Genomic DNA, 21,391 nt, shown 5'->3' with positions numbered 1-21,391 from the left:
CAGTAATAATATTTGATTTTCATATTGTTGTTTGGGTTAACTCCGGTAACATGCATATTATTTTTTGAGAGAAAAACTAACTTCTCTTCATATATAATAGACTTGTCGAGAGAAGAAATTATCATCACTTTACCGCCAATCACCTTCTCTATCATGAATCAGTTGTCATTGTCTTCTTCTTTATTGATGTCATCATTGATGATATTGATCACTATTTCTGATTGACATGTCACTGGTCCATCTTTGTCGCCATCACTATCACGATCACATTCATGATGGATGGTGCTACTTGTGATCATAGTCTGCAATTCATGATTGTTGCCAAAGGGGCCTCCGATCCATGTCCTTCATGAAGCTTCCCATTCTTTTTTTTTTGATGTGTCAAATGTGTATGTAGAGGGTTTATTGTCAAAAATTAGTTAATGGGATTTTGTGAAAAAGTTTAACCCCAAAGCCTTCTCTGGTATTTTATATACTTAACAGATGTTACATTGAAAAGTTGTGGAATTGTGGCTTATTGGAGATTGCTTTGGCTTAACTATCCTCTATTATCCCCTATCTATTTAGCTTGCTATTTCACACGCTAAAATGCTCCTCACCTATGTCTTGGAAGATAATGAAGTATTAAATTTCTCGCTTGCTCAGTTGATTTCTTACATGTTTTTTTTTCTTTCCTGTTTTGCTTTATTTTTCAAGATAGATTCTCTTTATATGAGCTCAAGCATCAGGTTCTCTCTTTTTCTGCTTTGTTTTTCAAGATAGATTCATTTTGTATGGCCTCAAAGCATCAGGCTGTAGGGCTCTGGATTCACCCATGTGCTTTTGACATTGTTATTTTTGCATTATAGCTGGGTACTTTATGGAAAAAATCATTTGGGGAAGGTTGAATCCCTTGCCATCTCCATGATTAAATTTTGAGGTAAAGGGTAGTTATTAACAACATGCTTCTAGAATGCTCGTGAAGTTATGTTTTTCATTCTTCCATCTTCTGATCTTTAGAAGGCGAAAGTTTTGTTTATCTAAAGTTGCAAGTAATTTATACATTCTATTGATATAATATTTTTAATTTAGATAAGGAGTATTCGTTATCACCTGGCAACATTGTTATGCCTCGGCTGAATTGCTATTTTTCTGTTTAGTTCTAGTTTTTGGAAAGTTTTTAACTTTTAGTCTGATGTGACTTGTTCTTATCATTGATAGGGTCATGGTGTTGTTCTCGTCAACACAGATCAAGCAGGCACATTGTCAGTAACAAACTTTCGCCTTCTTTTTCTGGTAAATATCAGAAAGAAATTTGTTATTACATCAATGGCTTTGTTGTTTGCATGCATTTTATTGAATGGACACTGATTTTTGTTTCTTTCCTAGAGTGAGGGTTCTCGTGATATAATTGAACTTGGCACCATAGCATTGACAACTATCGAGAAGTTTAGCAAACAAGTAAGTTTTGCGCTGCTGTGCTGGCATTTAACGACATAATATTACATACTTGCGTCAAATTGGTTTCCACACATTAATATTCAATGTTATTTTGCAAACAGTTACTGTATATGGATTTACCCGTGTAATTATTGTAAAGGTAAACTGATAATGATTTGTGCACTGTATGTGTCTTTTGACACATGGGCTTGGACTGTGTTGTTGTTATCAGATATGCTGTGTGTGGATTGCTCCGTGTCCAAACTGGAACCTTTTTTGTAGTTATTTATGAGGCCGTGTTCCTTCTTAATTGCCAACTCTAGTGAGAGTGGGGATCTCCAGAACTTTCTGGTCATGTTTGTGCTGGTTTAGTTTTTGTGTTGCACGAATTGTGAATGAATCAGTTTCAGGTTAGCAATATCCTTATCTGCCTGGTCAAGCTTCATAATCGTAATGGTTCCCATTATTTCTTTTCCATTCACCTATTAGAAATAAGAAGTAAATTAAAAAAATGGATATCAATGAATACGCATACAAGAGGCTTATTATTGGTGTTGTGGCTTTGAGTTATGCTGTTATTTAGTATGTGTATATTGATACTTTTTATGTGGGCGTTTCCTTTTTAGAAAAGGGCTGTAAACATTACTGCAAGAGTTTTGCTAGTTAGGAATTTCATTCCCATTCTTGGTATTACTCTTGGCATTAGATACTGAATTGATGGCTTTGCTTTCTAAACTATTTGAGGTCTTGTTATTGCCTACTATGGCCATATAACTACCATGAGGTCATTTGATCTTCTTGTGAATCTTCATGTATCTCGATTCATGAGATGTTATTGTCATTGAAACATTCGTGATTCTTCATTTGTCCTTTAACAACATTTTCATTGTCTAATGTAAGAGGCATTTTGTTCATTTTCTTTTGTACAGTTCTTTGCTATTTGGTTTCTAATGCTGTTTTAGGATGTGTAAAGGTTATGTTGGTTTGAACTTGTATTTTTGAAGCATTCTTTTGTATTTTTTATTCCCACACTTTGTTTAATATGCAACTATTAGAATAAAATCTAAGAAGATGATTTTTATTGATACAAAGAGGGATATAAATACCCATTACATGATATACTTGTAAGGAAAAAAATAAAAATAACATAAAGGAATAAAGTAAATAAAATAAAAGTAAATAAAGTAATTAATATAGAATTATGTATTAGTAAATATTCTGAATTCAGTAATGCTCCCTATCAAGTTGATGTCAGTCATGTTCAACTTGGATTTGAACTCATCAAATACGAGCCGGGGAATGTTCTTTGTGAGAATATCTGTCAGCTAGCCACTAAATGACACAAATGGAACACAAATTTCCCTGTACTCGATCTTTCTTTAATGAAGTGACGGTCAATCTCAACATGCTTTGTGTGATCATGCTGGACAGGGCTGTGAGCAATGCTTATGGCAGTCTTGTTATCACAAAACAACTGTAGGGGAGCGGAGTTTGTCATACATAGCTCGTGGAGCATGATGCGTAACCAGAGAGCTTCACAAATTCCCAGGGACATGGATCAAAATTCGGCTTTTGCACTGCTCTGAGCAACTACAGACTGCTTCTTACTTTTCCACGTGACTAAGTTTTCTCACACGAATGAATAGTACCCCGAGGTAGATCGCCAATCATGGATGAACCTGACCCAATCCGCATCTGTGTATACTGCAATAGAACGAGAGGTGTGGTGGAGAAAAAACAAACTTGAGCCCAATGTCCCTTTTAAATTGTGGAGAGTCTGATGGACAGTTTGGAGGTGGTGCTCATAGGGATCATGCATGAATTGACTGACGGTCCCAATTGCATGGCAGATGTCGAGGTGTGTATGGACAAGGTAGATGAATTTCACCACAATGTGCTAGTATTGAGTCTTGTTTATAGGAACTGCATTTGGAACTTTGAAAAGGTTTTTATTGGGATCCATTGGGACAATTATTAGTTTGCATATGAGAATATTGCTATTTGTCAAAAGGTCAATCACATATTTATGCTAAAACAGACAAATACCCTAAGATGATTGAACAACTTTCATGCCTACGAAGTACTGAAGAGATTTTCGAATCCTTCATTTCAAAGGAAGCCACAAGTATGCCTTTCATGACTCCAATGCTGGTAGATCATGACCTGTGAAAACAATATCATCGACATAAACAATAAGGATAGCTATCTGGCCGTTGGAGAATTGTTACAAGAAAGGAGTGTGGTTCGATTGAGCCTGAGTGAATTCATGGCCTACCAATTCCTTTGTGAATTTCCCAAACCATGCTCCTGGTGATTGCTTCAATCCATAGAGGGATTTTCACAGTATACATGCTTGGCCCTAGGAGGCAGTTGAGTCAAAGCCTAGAGGAAAAGCCATGTATACCTTCTCTGCAAGATCACCATTTAGGAATGCATTCTTGGCATCAAGTTGAAATAAGGGCTAATCAGATTCACTACAAGGGATTAGAGGACCCAAACAGTGTACAACTGAAGCAAATGTCTCCTTATAGTTAACTTTGTAGGTCTGTGAGTACCCTTTGACGACCAATCGCTTCTCGTTGCGTTCAAATGATCCATCACATTTAAACTTAAAACTGAAAATCCATCGACATCCCAAGTGTGGTTTCGCTAAAGAGCATTATTCTCTTCCATGACGACAACTTCCTAGCTAGGTCTGCTGAGCCAGCCTCAATAGTAGATGGAAGTTGATGATGGGTCAGGGGCGTAGCAAATACTCTGTAGGTTGGTGATAATCTGCAAAGAGAAACATAGTTTGCTATGGGATAGAGAGAGCCTATCTGATTGCGCATCTTACTAGAGGAATCAACATCCTCATTTAGAGTAGGAGCACTGCAGAGGATGTCGTCTAGAGGGGATTTAGGGTGCAACAAGAGGTTAGTGAACTCCAGAGTATGTGCATTAGAACGAGTGCGTCGAGTGTAGACACGGAGAGTGGGAGGGTGTGTTGGTGAAACCAAAGGGACAGAGGACTCCTTGGTGTTAGGAGAAGTGGCCACACCCAAAGGAATTTGGGTTCCTCGATGGTAGGTGACGTGGGGGGAACATCTATAGGGGTAGGGTATGGAACAGTGTCCAAGAACTTTAGCTCCCCCTCATTAGAGGCTGAGTTTGGAAAGTATGAAACACTTTCAGAAAAAGAAACATCAACACACATAAATTTTATTTGTGGAGGGTTAATGCATCGATATCTCTTTTGAGTGACAGAGTATCTTAGGAAAACATATTTTATGGAATTGGGATCAAGTTTACTCTGAGTTGGAGCTGTGTTCATATCAAAGACTGTGCACCTAAAAATTTTGAGATCTAAAGTGGAGAATACTTGATTGTTAGGAAAACAAGATCTTAAGACAGCTAAAGGGGTACAAATGTTGTGAATTTTTGAGGGAACTCTATTTATGAGATGAGTGGCGGAAAAGATGATATCATTCCAGAAACTTTTTGGGTCATTACAGTGAAACATAATGAAACGGGTAATGTCAAAGGGATACCTGTTTTTCCTCTTGACTCCCCATTTCGTTGAAGAGTGTCGATACATGAGCTATGATGGAGGATGCCCTTACCTACCAAGAATTCTTCTAATTTATAGTTAAAAAATTCACGACCATTGTCGGTCTGAAGGACTTGAATATGAGTTTTAAATTAGGTTAAAATTAAAGTGTGGAAGTTTTTGAAAGCGTTCGTAACTTCATATTTATCTTTTAAAATATAGACTCATGTCATCTGAGTGTGGTCATCAATCAAAGGAACCGCCATTTATTTGTGTTGCTAGAAGTGCGAGAGGGTCCCCATAAGTCATCGTGAATAAGAGAGAAAGTAGCGGAAGGTGTGTAATTTTAGGGTGGACAAGGAACACGGTGATGTTTAGCTAACTGACACATTTCACTTTTGAAATTAGAAAATTTTTTATCAGTAAACATCAACAGATATAATTGTTTTAGATACTGGAAACTAGGATGACGCATGCTACAATGTAAAAACATAATAGGACATTCAGTGGACTGATATAAACTGCAACTACTGGGTGAAGTGTTCTGGTCATTCATGCTTTTCTCTTGGAAGAAGTAGAGCATGCTAACCCGCTTAGCAGTTTCAATCATCCTTCCTGAACTTCAATCCTTAAAGACAGATATTAGAGGAAAAATGAGCAATGCCATCACTGTAACATTTCAGAAGAGACGCATGTAACACAGATTCCAGAGTTAGGTCTATTATTAAAACAACATATCTTTTACCAACAATGAAACTTTGGGACTTGTGAACAATTTTAACGATATCTTTCCCATAGCAAGGATAATATGTCGAGAAGGCTTGAGAGTTTCTAATCATCTGGTCCGTGACACTTGAATCAATGATCCATATACTAGAAAAAAAAAACAAAAGAAGTGAGTGCCATATGATTGGTAGCTTGAAAAATGTGGGGTTTGACGGTTCAAAAGAGAGCGAAGTGGATCCAAGCAACTTGATTAAGTGCTTCATTTGACTTTTATTGGAGAATTCTGGATTGTTCTTGGTAGGGTTCGACTGTACTGCATTGGATTCAGTTGTCGTAGCAAGACCCTTGATAGCGGAAGATTTGGCCAAAGGTTTGGATGCAAGTTTTCAGTGGAGCTTTCAACACTTATCACGAGTGTGGTTAAGTTTGTGGCATAAATCATAAGTGGGGTGACCGGCCCGATGTTGAGCACTATTAGAGACCAAGACGGTTGTTTCGGCAGACGCAGTGGAGGTACTGAACATGACAAGTCTTCGGATCTCTTCGCGACGAATCTCAGTGAAAGTGGCACGAGCAAAAGGAAGAGGATCCTGACCAATGATACGACCCCAGACTTCGTCAAGGTCTTTGTTCAGGTCTGCCAAAAATTGAAACCTGCTGTTCTTTTCTATAATTTCCTGGAAAAGAAATAGGTCGGCCGGAGATTCCCAAGTGTAGTCATAGTATAGAAGGCATTCCATCTATATGTAACAAGATTATTATAGTACTGGGTCACGATAATGACTCCTTGTCTTGCCTCATGGATTTTTTTAAACACCTCATAGAGTTAGCTGGAATTCTCCACATCCGAATAGGTATCACGGACTGCTGTCCAGAGGGCACTAGCTGAAAGAAGGAACATACACGATCTACCAATCGAAATTTCCATGGAGTTGATCAGTCACGACTTGACCATGAAATTCTTCACTTCCCAGGCTACGAACACTGTGTTAGTCTTTGGAGATTCATGAATCATACCAGTGAGATTACTAAATTTCCCATCCTCTTTGATGAACAAAGATACAAATTGAGACTATTGGAGAAAGTTGTCGTCGTTCAATTTATGAGCTGTGATTAAGAAGTTCATGTTGTTTTCCTATCCTCTTGTTTGCAAAAACACCTTCTGATGACGACTTAGTGCTGTAGTTCACCGTGGTTTTGATTGAGCCAAACGAGATGTTAGGTTGTTGAGACATCGTAAGGTTCTAACTGCTAGAGGGAAGTTATATATCCTCTGGAAGGGGTTTCTGCGAGAAGAGATCTTCTGGCTGACTGGGCGAAGGTTCTGGTGATCAGATCATATATGCGGAAAGAAATATGCAGCTGGAGCCTGACTGGTTGCTGGAAGAAATTTGGTTCTGTAGAAGCTAACCTCTGACTAGAGAAGCTACCCCCTTGTTAGAGACTGGAACCTGATTGGCTGCCTGGCTGGAGAGACGGGATCCTGATAGAAGGGGGAACCTGATTGGCTGCCTGCTGTAGTCGGGATACCAAATACCTTCTTATATTTCTCATATTCTAAAAGAAACCTCAATAGAAGCCACACCTCAACAAATCCGTCTTTGTACATCTCTCCCATGTTTTTAGAAGGGAGAACAAGTCTATTCTCTACATGAACGCTATCAGCACCTCCACCATAACTTCTCTGCAATATAGCATCGGTGCTGCTTTTATGAACCCCTCCTCCTCAGACCTCACAGTAGCTGTATTATGTCATACCAAATATCATTTTCTTATCCATTGATGCAACTGTGTTGGCCAACAAAGAAACAACAAAACAATTATTTTGATGGTTAAAAATGAAAATGTTACGATAAATATGTAGTAAATTTTTGGAAGGATTGAACCAAAAATTTATATTTGAGAATTTGTGGCAGCAATATCTATTGAAAGCAAGATTTTAAAAGGAAAATGGTCGTTTGAGCATAAATAACTAATTTGTAAAGATAAATCAACAAGGTTATGAGATAGAAATAATGTAAAAGGAATAAATTTATGAATGGGTATGTGATAAAATTTGTTAGGCAAATAGCTAAGAGAAATGTCGGTATAAATGTTTGGTAAACTTGGAAGGATGGTGTAAAAAGTTACAGTAGAGAAGTTTTGGTAGTAACAAGTATTGAAGACAATGTTATAGTAGTCTTATCATCTGTTTGGGCATGTAACATAGAAGAGATACAATAATAAGGCTAGAAAATAGCATTAATGTGAATGAAGTGCAATGGGTAAGTCTGACACCATAAAAAAATTTCTTTCAATCTCTGAAATTTATAAATATCTCAGTTAACATACCATTACTTCATCATGTCATTTTCTGCCTATCGTATTTCAGTTTTGTAATTTTTTGTGGTAGAACCTTTACTTCATTGACAATACTGTATTTATATGTCAATAAATTATTGAAGGCTTGCTCAAAGGAATGCAAATATTATAGAAACTTTTTACAAGATTGTATAAAGTCTAAATTATGTTCAAAATTTTGCTCCTTGTTAATGGTGTAATTTCCTGGCTTTCTTAGGCAGTGAAGCCTTCATCAATTCCACGCCAATTAGATAAGGCATCATCTCCACGGCTTCTTCAAGTTGTTGGTAAATATTTTTTGCTCTTTTTTTGTGTTTTTCTTGGTAACAAGATTATTATTTTGCTGCATATTATCCATGGTGATTTATTGCAAGCTTGTTGATCACGATAGAAATCTTTTGTTGGTTATATTTTGCAAAAGATGTTTATGGAAAAATGTTTTTGCTTCTATTTGTTTTCATTTTTTTTGCTTCGTCGTCATACATCACATCTTATAGTTTATGTATATTTTAGGCATAGTATGGGTTAATGGTTAATAAATGTAACGAGTAGTTTTATTGAGTTAACACTCTTATTGCTATTATGTGAACTTAATGTGCTCTTAAGAGTTTTGTAGTTGTATAAATACTTCACTTATGGGAGTATTATGCTATCAATGGATGAAATGAACTTCCTTCTTTGTTGAGTTATTCCTTTTCAAAGTCCCCAATTTTTTGAGTTGTTGCCGGGTGTGACATCATCAATTATTCTTGTGATCCTTTAGAATCATAATAATTGGTGCTCGTGTTGTTTCTCATTGTAATTAGGTACTACTTCTTTTTTTTTGTCTCTGATCTCAGCCTTAACGCACTGATTCTATCATTCATTTTGACTCGCCCAATTCGCTCTCACCAAAAGATAATACAAATAGCAACCCTGTCTTAAAATTAAACTCAAAACTCACTACTGCTCAGATATTGTGCTCTGTCACTCTCTCAGATCTTGCCATCACTAAATATCACTTAAGGTTAACTGTTCTTTTCAATCTTTGCAAATCTTGCCCTGACATTGCAGATCTAGCCAAATTTGCTTCATTTGGACCTCACCCCTTCATATCTAACACCTGTTCTCTCATCAGAATCCTTACCATATCGGTTCCAATCTACAAACTTAGAAACCTGAACAGCATCACCAAAATCTCATCCAAATTATAAGTTCCAGCTCCAATTTGCCTCTTCCAAGTCAACCAGGTCCGCTTCAATTCCTTTCTTCCACCAATCTATTTGATCCCATGATTCCATCTCTGGCTATTCCACCAGCTTTCATATCTTGTCGACACCAACTTGTTGCTGATGACTCCACCATCCCTCCATTCAGAATGTTGCTATTTTGTATTTTCTGTCCTTCACTGGGATTTTCCAAATCCACTCAAGCCGTGAACATTCTATTTTGTTCACTAATTCAAGTGAGGTACCCTTGCTGAGCCACACCAACCAAATCTATATCAAATCCTATTCGACATCAATTATGTCATCACTACCGTCGCATCTACAGGCTGCGCACCATTCCCACATTTACTGTCTTGTCCATCTTTCTAGCAAGCCCTCTAAGACCTTTGCCAGACTTGTTGCTTACGGGATCTCCCAAGTCCACACCAAAAAACCGTCTAACCTCCACCAGATAACTATAAAGGATGCAACCAAGTTGTTTGTTAAATGAAATGCCACTTAAAACCTTCAATGACATAAATCATTTCAACAATCGAGGGATGGGACCGCCTCAAAAAATTTATTAAATATTTGGAAAGATTTGAGGGACCATAAACAACATTAATCCTTGACCAGCCATACAAGAAGTCAAATACAAGGAACGCTCAACTCCCACACCCTTGCTTGTTTAAAAGGAGTTTCCACAAGTCTAGCCACATTATACACATTCAGGCTGCGACATGTATTTTTTAGTTATATAATGAATGGAGGGCGGCTTGCAAAGCCTTTTGATGCTTAACAAATGCAAGTATTTTCTCCAGCCCCTTGTGTGATTCAACAGTTATCAATCATTCTTTTTTGCTCCAGCAATTCAATCCATAATCGTAGAACCTATTCGTACTGCTTGTGCGATTCAACCGGGAACATTCAGGTAATTTGCGTCCTTGTTCATCAAAAGGTGTGGAAAATTCGGTCATCTCATTGGTGTGATTCGTGAACCTCCAAAGATTGACCTAACATATAGAGCTTGAGAAGTGGATAATTCCATGGTCATATCATGACTGATCAACTCCATGAAGTCTTCGATTGGCTGATCATATATGTTCCTTCCTTCCACTAGTGCCCTTTGGACGATAGTCCGTGATTGCTACTCAGATATAGGGAATTCCAACCAACTTTATGAGATATTTATGAAAATTTGTGAGGCAAAACAAGGATCGAGAACCGTGACCCAATGCTACAATGATCTAGTTGCATTATAGATGGAATGCGGCCTGTACTATGACTAAACTTGGGAATCTCCAATGGACCCATCTCTTTTCCTGAAATATATAGAAAAGGATCACATGTTCTACTTTTTGGCAGACCTCAATAAAGATCTTAACGAAGTCCCGACTGTATCCTTTCCCTTCTACTCGCACTGCTTTCACTGAGATTCTTCTTTAAGAGAGCCGCAGGCCCATCTTGCTTGGTACTTCCACTTCGTCGGCCGAAGTATATTCAATCCCGAGCTGGTCACCCCACTTGTGATTACTGTCACAAATCCAATTATACTCGTGATAAATGTTGGAAGCTCCACGGGAAACCAACATCCAAACCTTTGGTCAATTCTTTGGCTCCCAAGTGTCTTGCTACAACTTCTGAATCCGACACCCATCTTCTACCTAAAACAATCCATAAATCTTCAATTCTCTTAAAAGTCAAATGAAGCACTTAATCAAGCTGCTTAGATGCAATCTGTTCTCTTTCGACCCGTCGACCTCCCACAATCGTCAAGGTACCAATCATATGACACTCAGTTCTTTTGCCTCTTCTAGTCCATGGATCATTGATTCAGGTGCCATGGACCACATGACTAGAAGCTTTCAAGCCTTTTCAACATACTATCCTTGCTCAAAAAAATATACTGTTAAAATTACTGACCCAAGGTTCAATTGTTGGTAAAGGGTCTGTTGTTTTAACAAAATGTCTAACTGTGGAATCTGTGTCACATGTATCTCTGCTGAAGTGTAACCATTTATCTGTTAGTAAGCTGACATATAACATTGATTATATTGCTCATTTTTCTTTTGATGTCTGTGTCTTTTGGGATCGTCGTTATGGGAAGATGATTGGAACTGATAAGCGGGTTGGCAGACTCTACTTCTCCCAAGAGAAAATCACAGAAGACAAAGACACTTTATCCAGTAGTTGCTGTTTATCTGTTCACTGAATGCTCTATTATGTTGTTACACAGTCGACCCCTACGCCCTCTAGCAGTCGTCTACTTGCTGCTCCCCCTTCCCTACAGTTATACCTTTTGCCCCTTCCCCCATTTAAAAGATAGACCTACCATCCAACATCCCCACCTTCTACCATCACCTTTATTGGAGTTTATGTGTTGTCTTCATGTTTGTGTTGTTGTTTGTTGTCGTTATTTAATGTCGTAAGAGTCTCGTTTGTACCCTTTTGAATTCAATAATCATAATTGTGTTCTTTCATGGTGGTCTATCTTTTCCTCTGGTATCATTTGGTATCAGAGCTAACATAATTCTAGGGTTCCCTAACATCCGACCTCACCCAAGCCACCTCTTACCAAAATTTTTTTGCCCTAAAAGCTTCGACAAATGAAGTCGAAGCTTCTCTGCCCCCGGAAGATTGAAGCGTAAGCTTGCTGTCCTTGGTACTATAGCAGCTATAGTCAGCGGTCCCCCTTTCCCTTCCTTTCCATTCCTTTCCCTTCCTTTTATTTTTTGATGCTTTCCTATTATAATTCCTTTCCTTCTCTGCTTCTTTCTTATTCTTCTCCTTTCCTATTATATCTCTTTCCTTTCTTACTTTTTACTTATTTTATCTATTACTCCTTTCTTTATATAGATGATGTTTTCTAATTTTAGGGAGAGGTTTTTTGATTGCAAATTATTTAGTGCTGCGTTTGAGGTGCTCTTGCCCTCCAGAGATTGTATCTGACGGCGGGAAGGTGCTCCGGCTGTAACTTTTCTGAGGTGTTGATCATCTCTAGAGGTCCGGGCGGTGCTCTGGCTATAGATCGACCCCGATGAGACATGTTTCTTTTTGCTGCCCCCTCTCTCACGCAGTCCCGCAGTCCCGCAGTCCCAAGCTCGCAGCCCTTCCTCCAGCTCATCTTCAAACTGTCAACCCTCCTCCACACTTTCCTACAAGTTGCCAACTTACTGTTTTCCTCCGACACCCCTCCAACATCTCGCCAGTTGACCCTTACGCTCTCCAACAGTCGTCTGCTGCTCCTCCTTCCCTACAATCAAACTTGCTGTCCCTTCCTCTGTTTCCTTACCACTGGCCCTAGTTCCCTCTACCCGTTGACGCCAACATCCCCACCTACTACCGTCACCCTTATTGGAGTCTATGTGTAATGTCTTTATGTTTGTGTTGTTGTTTGTTGTCGTTATTTAATCTCGCAAGTCTCATTTGTACCATTTTGAATTCAGTTATAATAATTGTTTTCTTTCGTGTGGTTCGGTATTTTATTCTGGTATCAGCTAGCTTAGAGCGGATAGTGGGGACAAGTGACGAACCCAATCAAGATTCCTTTGTTTTGTTATCCTGAGTAGTCTTCGACTTTCGTCTAAGTAGCCAATAGAGTTTATCGGCCCAACTTGACTTTAAGATCCTTGTCAATAATCATGGGTTACATCATCTTAGGGGATCTTGTAGATCTGAGGTGGATGTTTAGACTTAGGTGCTAATTTTATGCCTATTTTAGCTTATAAAGGGCTTCATGCACTTTTAGGTATAGCTTATGAATCACAGCTCATAGGCTTAGCCATTGGCAAACATTTGCTCTTAAAATTGAATCATAATATACCAGTTTAATTTTGCAGCAATTCGCATGCTTAAAATGGCACATGCAAAGTCCTTATTGACATTAGATTTGTGAAGAGTGATCATAGATACATTTTCAAGGAGCCAGGTGGGAAAATGTTTTGAAAAAAACTTTAAACACATAAAATTTATTCTAAGTATTTTTAAAAAACAATTTAATTTTATTTTTAAGATAAAAAACATGAGCTTAACATGCGTTGCCCAAATTTTTAATAACAAACGTCCTTTGGTTCTTTTGTATAGCCTTGGTTATTGATTCTATAAGTATCTCAAGTTATCATCATGCAAAACATATTTTGAATACAAGTCAATATGTTTTCCTCTGGTTTCTTTCTTTTCCCATATCCTTCTTGACGGACAACAGAGTGGTTCGATACCTCAATAGCATTGCTTACTGCCTATTATTGTGGAAATCTCCCCGTATCGGCTGTGGATGCTGGTTTTTGACCCACTACTACTTGTGTTACCATGGATCCATAGGCGTTCAATTGCATGTTTTGTTTTTCAGTGCTTTCCAGAACTACAGAGATAAAGAATCTGCTGTCTAGAAATTGAACATTGGGAAGAAAAAGGCCAGATATTAAGGAGAATCAAAGTGAAGTGGCAATTCAAGAACCTGATTTCTGGGAAATAACACGGTTAATTGGTGTGCAGAAATCTGATTTTTAGCAAGGGTTTTAAATAATAAGTGCTGAAAGTAGGGGTGTGTATTTAATTGGTTTGTTTTATTTGATTTACACAATACCTGAACCCATTAATTTCCATTCTAAAGTTTAGAAATTTAAACCAACAGAACTACTTTTCAAACCCAAGTAAACTGAACTGAATTTTGCTTCGATCAATTCAGTTTGGCTTGATCCCGGATTTACCGAAGTGTAATTAAGGAATATTTTTAATGATCAAAACTGAAGGAAAGAAACGAGTATAAGTAACAAATAAATGGTTTTATAACTTTCATGCTGATTACTGTTTTATTTGATATCGTGATCATTGTGCTTGTCTTTTTGTATGATCACTGTGTTACAGTTTAATGGGGAAAAGTGATCCGTTTATTATATTGCAGGTAAAGATCTGAGGATCATTGTCTTTGGTTTTCGACCCAAAATGAAACAGGTTGCTCTTCTAAAAAACTTTATCATATGCCGTTGCTTATATTGCATTTGTTTGAGATCCTTTTAAGATTTCAGTTGCCCTTAGGTTGAGTTGGTAATTTACATGTGAATTTTCTATGTTCGCATGTTAAGTTCTCTGTTATGTTTAAGTGAAAGCTATTACTGGTAGTTAATGGAACTAAAACCTGGTGTATTTTCAATTTCCAGGTTACGAACTTTTGTTAAGTTCCCTGTTTTATTTAGTGAGTGATGTCATTTATACTCAATATAAATAAAAGTAAGCATTAGCTCATCATCTGTGAAATTAAAACCACTTTAGCAGAGGGTGTGGTCCTAGTTATGCTTCGGCCCCTTTAGTTTCAAGTTTTCTGTGGAGTTTAATTTACCCTGAGGGGCATTCTTTTAAGGTTTGGACATGGCAAAATTGATCATGCACTGAGCTTCCATATTAAGTGCTCCTTGCTTTTTGTAGTATCTGCGCCCTTCTCTTGTGCACTCATTAAAAAAGTGATCAAGATTACAGCATCCATTTTCTTTAGAGAGATTTTTTTTTGTTCATGTTGCTATGGCGCAATTTAAGCAAGAAAGTTTCTCAAATATTATAATTCAATTCTTCTATCCTTATTTTCACTGCAGTATGGATTCCAGTTGCTCTATTATTTAAGATCTCACCAGTGCTTCTTTACAGCGAAGAGCTATTTTTGATGCTTTGTCAAGGTACACCAAACCGACTCGATTATGGGATATGTACACTGTAACTTGCGGTCCCTCTAAATTCAGCAACATCAATCCAAGATTTCGATTAATTAAAGAGTACCTTCGGCTTCTAGGCAAAGGCTCCTTGTCTATGTCAAGCAAGAAAATTGATGATGGGTCACTCATTGTCTCCAACGAGTTGTGGAGACTCACAACAGTAAATTCTAGATATTCACTGTGTTCAACTTATCCATCTTCCTTGATTGTCCCAAAAAGTATCAGGTACATAAATGTTATTTTCCCCGTTTAAATTGCTACTCATAAAAAAATAATCGATACCTTTCAAATGTTGATCAGTTGAATCTTTCTTTGCTGCCATTCTTTAACATATGACCTTGCTATTGATGCTTTCATTGATGGGCAGTAATACTATATTTTTTAAGAGTTAATCCAAGTTAACTTAGTTACCCTCACACTTTCAGTGACGAAGAATTACAGCAGGCTGCTTCATTCCGTGGGAGGGGACGGTTACCTGTAATTTCATGGTGTCATGCTGGTTTGTACATATAATACTTTTCAGAGAAAGAACTCATCTCGAGTTCTTAGAACATTTCTTTATTTGCAATGAGCATCATAAAAATTCATCTAATAAATTAGTTCCAGATTCTTGTATTGGCTATTTAAACTCAACTGATGTGGTTAATATGCCAGGAACTGGGGCTGTGCTAGCGCGGTCATCACAGCCATTGGTTGGTCTTATGATGAACACGAGAAGGTTTTTTTCTTCCTTGTGAATTTCAATTTCATTTGTTCTTCTAATAGTTGAGAGTGTATGAATGTCTTCGTATGTTGTTTTTGTAGCAACATGGATGAGAAACTTGCTGCAGCACTTTGCACTCAAACAGTCCATGGAAAGGGTGTACGAAGGTAATGTAAAATTGTTATTCCTTCTTGCCTTTACTCAGACATTTTGTCCAAAACTTTGTTAGTGACCAGCCTTGTAATTTCAAGTGTAATTTTTTTCTTGGGGGACATTCTTTTCATCCATTCTTCAGAATAGATGTTTCAGTGCAGTTTTTCATCCTATAACCTGTGTAATTGCATTTTTCGCTTTTACATTTTCTGCGTACTCATCCTTTTTTTTAACTTGCTTGACATTATGCTTTCTTTGACTTCTTCCAAATTTGAATTAATAGAAACAATGTACGTATATGCTATCAGGAAGCTCTACATTGCTGACGCAAGGCCAAGAAAAAATGCTTTGGCTAATGGTGCAATGGGAGGTGGATCAGAGTCATCTTCTAATTATTTTCAATCTGAGGTCTGTTATATTATTTTGCTTATTATGATGCATACCTTTTATTGTTTGTTAAAGTTGATTTACATTTGTTTAAAACTTCGGTTATTATTTGGTTAGGTCGTCTTTTTTGGAATCGATAACATACATGCTATGAGAGAGAGTTTTTCTCGGCTAAGAGACTATTTAGATACCCACGGATCGACTTCATCAGATGGAATGTCATCATTTTTGGTTAGTTTTGCAGACCTGGTGTAGCTGTTACTAGATTATGTGACTGAATAACTTTTTTATTGACTTTACTCGTATGAATTTCTATTATGTATATGTATTTTTTTAAAAAAACCCTTTGGATTTGGTCAAAATCCGCTGATATTGTATGTGATTGAGTTTGAATACAAGTGTTGATCTCCATATGTATCTTTCCATCCAATTCAATCAAATATGATGAAAGAAACCAAAAATGAATGCAATATAACAAGTCAAGCTTTCTATTGCCGATGATAAATCTACTCAACCGTCGTTTGCTTTGCAAAGTAGACGGTGCCTATGCATTCAAAATGTTGAAATGACCTAACCCCAAATAAAATTTCACTACAAAAGGAAGGGGAAAATCTACCTGCATGTGTATGAGCAACGATAATTCAGGAGAGAATCAATACACTTATTTTATAAAAGGAAAGTTAATTGAAAAATGTGTCAAATAGATCTTATTTAAAAAAATGTTAAAATATGTATAATCATTATATATTTAAGTTTCTTCAATTATTTAAGTTAAAATTAGATTAGATATATTGTAATATATGAATAAATCTATTATTATTATTATTATTATATTTTATATAATTGAAAATTTCTATTGTTAAAATCAATACGCCTCTCCATACTTCTTGTAGGTAGTTCTATAGCTTCATAGTTCTACAGTTATGACTCTCATTCTCACACCTTTAATATTAATTTTTTAGTTTTGAATCCGCTCTTTACTCTCTCTGGCAATCAAACCCTCGAACCTTCTGAGGCTTTTAATATTTATTTCTTCTCTCCCATTCAAACTACCTTGTTCCTTGTCTCTCAACAATAAATAAATAAATGAAGAAATATTTGTTGACCTCTTGGTGAATCGACGTTGCTTCGCTACAACACCTCAATAAGGGAGCTAAAACAACACCCTCCTGCGCTGAATGCGCCTCGATACGGGCGCTTCGATCCCGCGGGATCGAAGATCAGCGAACTCTCGCGGGAACAGTACGGCGGGCAAGATTCACCAATGCAGGAGGCAGGGATCTTGAAATTTCGCAATCCGTGAGATGCGGCGCGATCTAGGGTAGCTTCACAGTGCCTTCTAGGTTCCTCTTGCTTTTCCCTCCTTTTTCTTTTGTGTGGAAGTTTTCTGGGAGCCCATAAATTGTTGTTTTTTGTGTGTGGGAGTTAGTTTTGGTTGTGTTTGCTCTTAGATTTCTGCGTGGAATTTTTTTCCCTTTGTGGGTTGTATCCAAGGAGGTGGTGGTGCTCCGGCTGTATCCTCTCTGAAGTGGTGACGAGGTGGTGACTGTTGCCTTCCCTTTTTACCTTCTCCAAACCATTAATGAAAGTTTTCTTTTGTGTTTCCACCATTTATCCTATTAGTTCCGTTATCAATCTTTATTATGAAGATAAAGTTAAAGCCATATAGGGTCTTCATTATGTGTTATAATATTGCACAAATAAAATCAACCCCATAACTTGGGTTAGTTTTGAGGTTGAACGTATCATTTTCTATTTTAATAAAATCAGCCCTTGGGCTTTTCAAATAATAATAATAATAAAAAACTCAATCCCATAACTGGTTAAAAGAATGACATGGAGGTTTTCCTCCTAAAACTGAACCATTTGGCTCGAACTGATTCAGTTGAAAGAGGGGGCGAACCAGCCTCCTTCCCCACTCTTTTCATTAGGTGGGAATTTTTCTCCTCCTTCCTGTTTTCATTTCTCGCATATCTCTCTTCTATTTATATTTAGGTTTTAGGGTTTCAGCTTATGTTGTATTTTCTGATTTCAGTTTGTGAGGACAGCCGCCAGCATCTTGTTTTCCCCTCGAGGGCTGTATCCGACGGAAAGGGAGGTGCTCCGGCTGCATCTCTCTCCCCGGAGTGGTGATTATCTTCTCCGACTTCGACCTCCACCTCCCCTCCGCTGCTCCTCTCACTGTGACCTGCTGCAGAACACCCAAGACAGCTGTTCAGCAGTTTCCTTGCAGCTGTTTACCCATCTCTAGCCCGTCTCCTGCCCTGGCTGCTCTTCCCACAGCCTCCACTGTCGTTAGCTCTCCCAGCCTCCCTTCCTGTCCAAGGCGGCAGAAAACCCCACTGCAGTAACTTCCTGACCACCCTCGCTTGAGCCTTCTTGCTGGGCCGCCAACTTCTCCATCTTCCACCTTGCTACCAGACCAAAATCCACCCACAGTTCTCATAGCTGCTTGCCCAACCGCAGCCAACTATTCCTTCTCCTATTTCCGTGACAGCTTGCTGCCATTCGTGTACTCCTCCTCACAACTCCCCTTTCCCTGCCCTTCAGGCTACACACCAGCCAGCATCCAGCTAGCCTCCGACTAGCACCTCCACTTGCGGGCCAGCAGCCACCCACCCCCTTCGCTGTCGCCCTAGGGTGTCCTCTTATGTTTGTTATTATTTATTCTCCGTTTGAAGGGTCATTGTTTGTAATCATTTTGAATTTCAACAATAATACTATTATTTCTTTTGTGGTTTGGGGATTTTCCGGTTTCAAAGAATGCTCTCGATAAACTTTAGCTACAAATGCCCTGATGAAAAAAAAGTTATTGGGTGTTTGGTCAGAGGTGGACTAAGTACTGAATTTTGAACAGTTGAAAGAAATGGCTATAACTGCAATATTAGATTATTATGGTTACAGATTTTTTTGTCAAAATTCATGATCTGCTTGGAAGAGAAAAAATGATTCAGAACTTAGAAATCTATCTGAGGTTGCATATTCCATACATGAGCTAAATTGCTCAAAAAAAAAAAAAAATCTCTTTTTCACCTTCTTAGATGAGACATATAACATTTCAGTTGTATGGATTTGTTTATGGAAGCATTAATGTATTAGTTGAGTTGCATGATCATGTTAGAGTTTATATTGATCCCTCTTACAGGCTTTTCATCTGCGAGTTTTTCAAGACACGGCCAGGTTGTGGCCTTTAAATGTGATCTGGTTCAAATTAAGCTAATGGGAAAATCAGTTCCCAGTACTTGGAAGTTCATGTTACTAGGTTGGTCATTCTGATAGATTATGCAGTGTTTTACAACTATGATCAGCATTGAAGAACATTATCTATCTCAATGAATATGTTGGCATGTTTGTATTTCTCAAGGTGTAAAATATTTTGAATTCTACCTTGATGTGCTCCAAAGGTTTATCCTTGCAAATCTATATTTATTATTATGTCTGACCTCGCTCATGTAACTTGAAATCTTCCTTCTGAAGGGTAGGCCTGATAGTTTTGGACCACCCAGTCTCTTGTTCAGACCATTCTTCCTCCAATTTTTCCATTTTTGTTTCTTTAATGTCAGATTATCTTTCTTTGATTTTGATTTGTATGAATGACTAACTCTCGAGCACAACACTGAAATTATTCCAGAGAAACGGCGGGTGGAGCTGGGGCGGAGGCAATTTAAGCAGTATGTCAGCTTCTGTTTCAACTCTTGGTGATAGTGGATGGCTGAATCATGTTCAGAGTGTCCTTGCGGGTGCTGCTTGGATTGCTGCTCGCATTGCAATGGAGTCAGCCTCTGTTCTTGTACACTGCAGGTTTCTTTACCAAATTTTGTTGATTTTCTTTTCTTATGAAAAGGGAGATCTTCTCTGTTTTTTTAATATTATTATATTACTTTTTAAATTGGACCCCAAAATAGTTGGAGGCTATTCATATGTAAAATGTTATGGAAAGTTCATGCTGTGGTATGATTTCTGTACGAAGTGTAAAGACTTACAACTAAGAAATTTTGGAGTCTTAATTTTTCATTCAGCTCGACACATCAATCTTAGGTTTAATTTTTAGGTCTAATTTTTGTCAAGTAATTAAACTAGTGACACTCTGCATAGCGAGCATCTTTAAGAGAATATTACTTGGTTCTAGTATTTGCGGCGAATCATTATTCTCCTGTTTTTTGGTTTGGTTTCAAATATTTTTAAGAATAAATGGTTATTGAAGTTTTTGTATTTTCTTGACCAGAGTACATCAATATTATTAGTATTGATTATAAAAACAATTTTGCAAAAATGTTGTGTCCACATGAAATTCACATGTGAAAAAAAAAATCGTTTACACTTTATTTTGTATTTTTTTGCTTACTAAAATTTAATATTTATTTTAATCATGACACACCTCTTTTAAATTATTTTTTCTCCAGTGATGGATGGGATAGAACAACTCAGTTGGTATCACTTGCAAGCCTCCTGCTTGATCCTTACTACAGGACATTCAAAGGATTTCAGGTGCTTTATGCAGAATTTGTATCTAGTCTCTGTTTTTAAATTATATATAGTCAAACCTGATCATTATCTAGTTTGTTCATGCATTTCTGTCATGAATCTCGGGCATCATCATATTTCTTTCTGATGTTTTTGATGGCTTTTGAATTTCTTTCTTCCCAAAAAATACATTTTTCATAAATAAAGAACCAACAAAACATCCTTATCAGTTTTGGGTACTTCAATGCAGGCACTTGTTGAAAAAGATTGGCTTGCTTTTGGCCATCCATTTTCTGACCGCCTTGGAATTCCAACATCATTTGGGACTAGCTTCTCACATTTGGAATTACCCAGACAATCTTCTGCAGGAAGCCTTCCAAGGACACCCTCAGTTGGAGGCTCATCACATTCTCAGGCGGCAAACAATTGCTCTCCTATATTCTTACAGGTATGTTGTTTATAAGCTATTATTTTGTATAATTTGGGGTTGCGCTGAGTTGTGTTGTCTAACATGCAAAAGCTTCTCATCATGATGGTTTGCATGGAGTTTTATTTGGTTTCAGGAAGTTTCTCTGAAATTTTTTTCGAACTCCAATTTAAGAGCTTATTATGAGTTTGAACTGGTGAAAAAAAAGGGTTTAGCCTTATGCTTTTTAAAGCTACATCTTACCTAGAGTTTTCAGGTTGGATGTGGCTCTCTCTTTTAAAGCTTGATGCAGTCTCAACTCTTCTTGCTCGCTGTCAGTTTAAAGATTTTACTAGATTTCATTCTCTATGT

At 37.6% G+C, this 21,391-nt stretch overlaps 1 protein-coding gene across 3 annotated transcripts in view; it reads left to right on the top strand.

Moving 5' to 3' along the window:
- Positions 1-21,391, top strand: part of LOC110025501 (phosphatidylinositol-3-phosphatase myotubularin-1) — a 75,323-nt gene that overhangs the window by 4,915 nt on the left and 49,017 nt on the right. For all 3 annotated transcript variants that reach the window (XM_020726024.1, XM_020726025.1, XM_020726023.1), the window contains 13 exons: positions 1,201-1,275; positions 1,369-1,440; positions 8,232-8,301; positions 14,105-14,154; positions 14,842-15,131; positions 15,332-15,405; positions 15,561-15,624; positions 15,711-15,776; positions 16,071-16,170; positions 16,267-16,380; positions 19,781-19,950; positions 20,553-20,637; positions 20,864-21,061. In XM_020726024.1, the coding sequence (XP_020581683.1) occupies positions 1,201-1,275; positions 1,369-1,440; positions 8,232-8,301; positions 14,105-14,154; positions 14,842-15,131; positions 15,332-15,405; positions 15,561-15,624; positions 15,711-15,776; positions 16,071-16,170; positions 16,267-16,380; positions 19,781-19,950; positions 20,553-20,637; positions 20,864-21,061 (1,428 nt within the window). The remainder of the gene's footprint in view (positions 1-1,200; positions 1,276-1,368; positions 1,441-8,231; positions 8,302-14,104; positions 14,155-14,841; positions 15,132-15,331; positions 15,406-15,560; positions 15,625-15,710; positions 15,777-16,070; positions 16,171-16,266; positions 16,381-19,780; positions 19,951-20,552; positions 20,638-20,863; positions 21,062-21,391) is intronic.

The sequence above is a fragment of the Phalaenopsis equestris genome, unplaced genomic scaffold, assembly GCF_001263595.1.
Source record: "Phalaenopsis equestris unplaced genomic scaffold, ASM126359v1 Scaffold000301, whole genome shotgun sequence".
NCBI classification, from domain to species: Eukaryota; Viridiplantae; Streptophyta; class Magnoliopsida; order Asparagales; family Orchidaceae; genus Phalaenopsis; species Phalaenopsis equestris.
The sequence above is the reverse complement of the archived record's forward strand: the minus strand, read 5'-3'. Positions and strand labels throughout refer to the sequence as shown.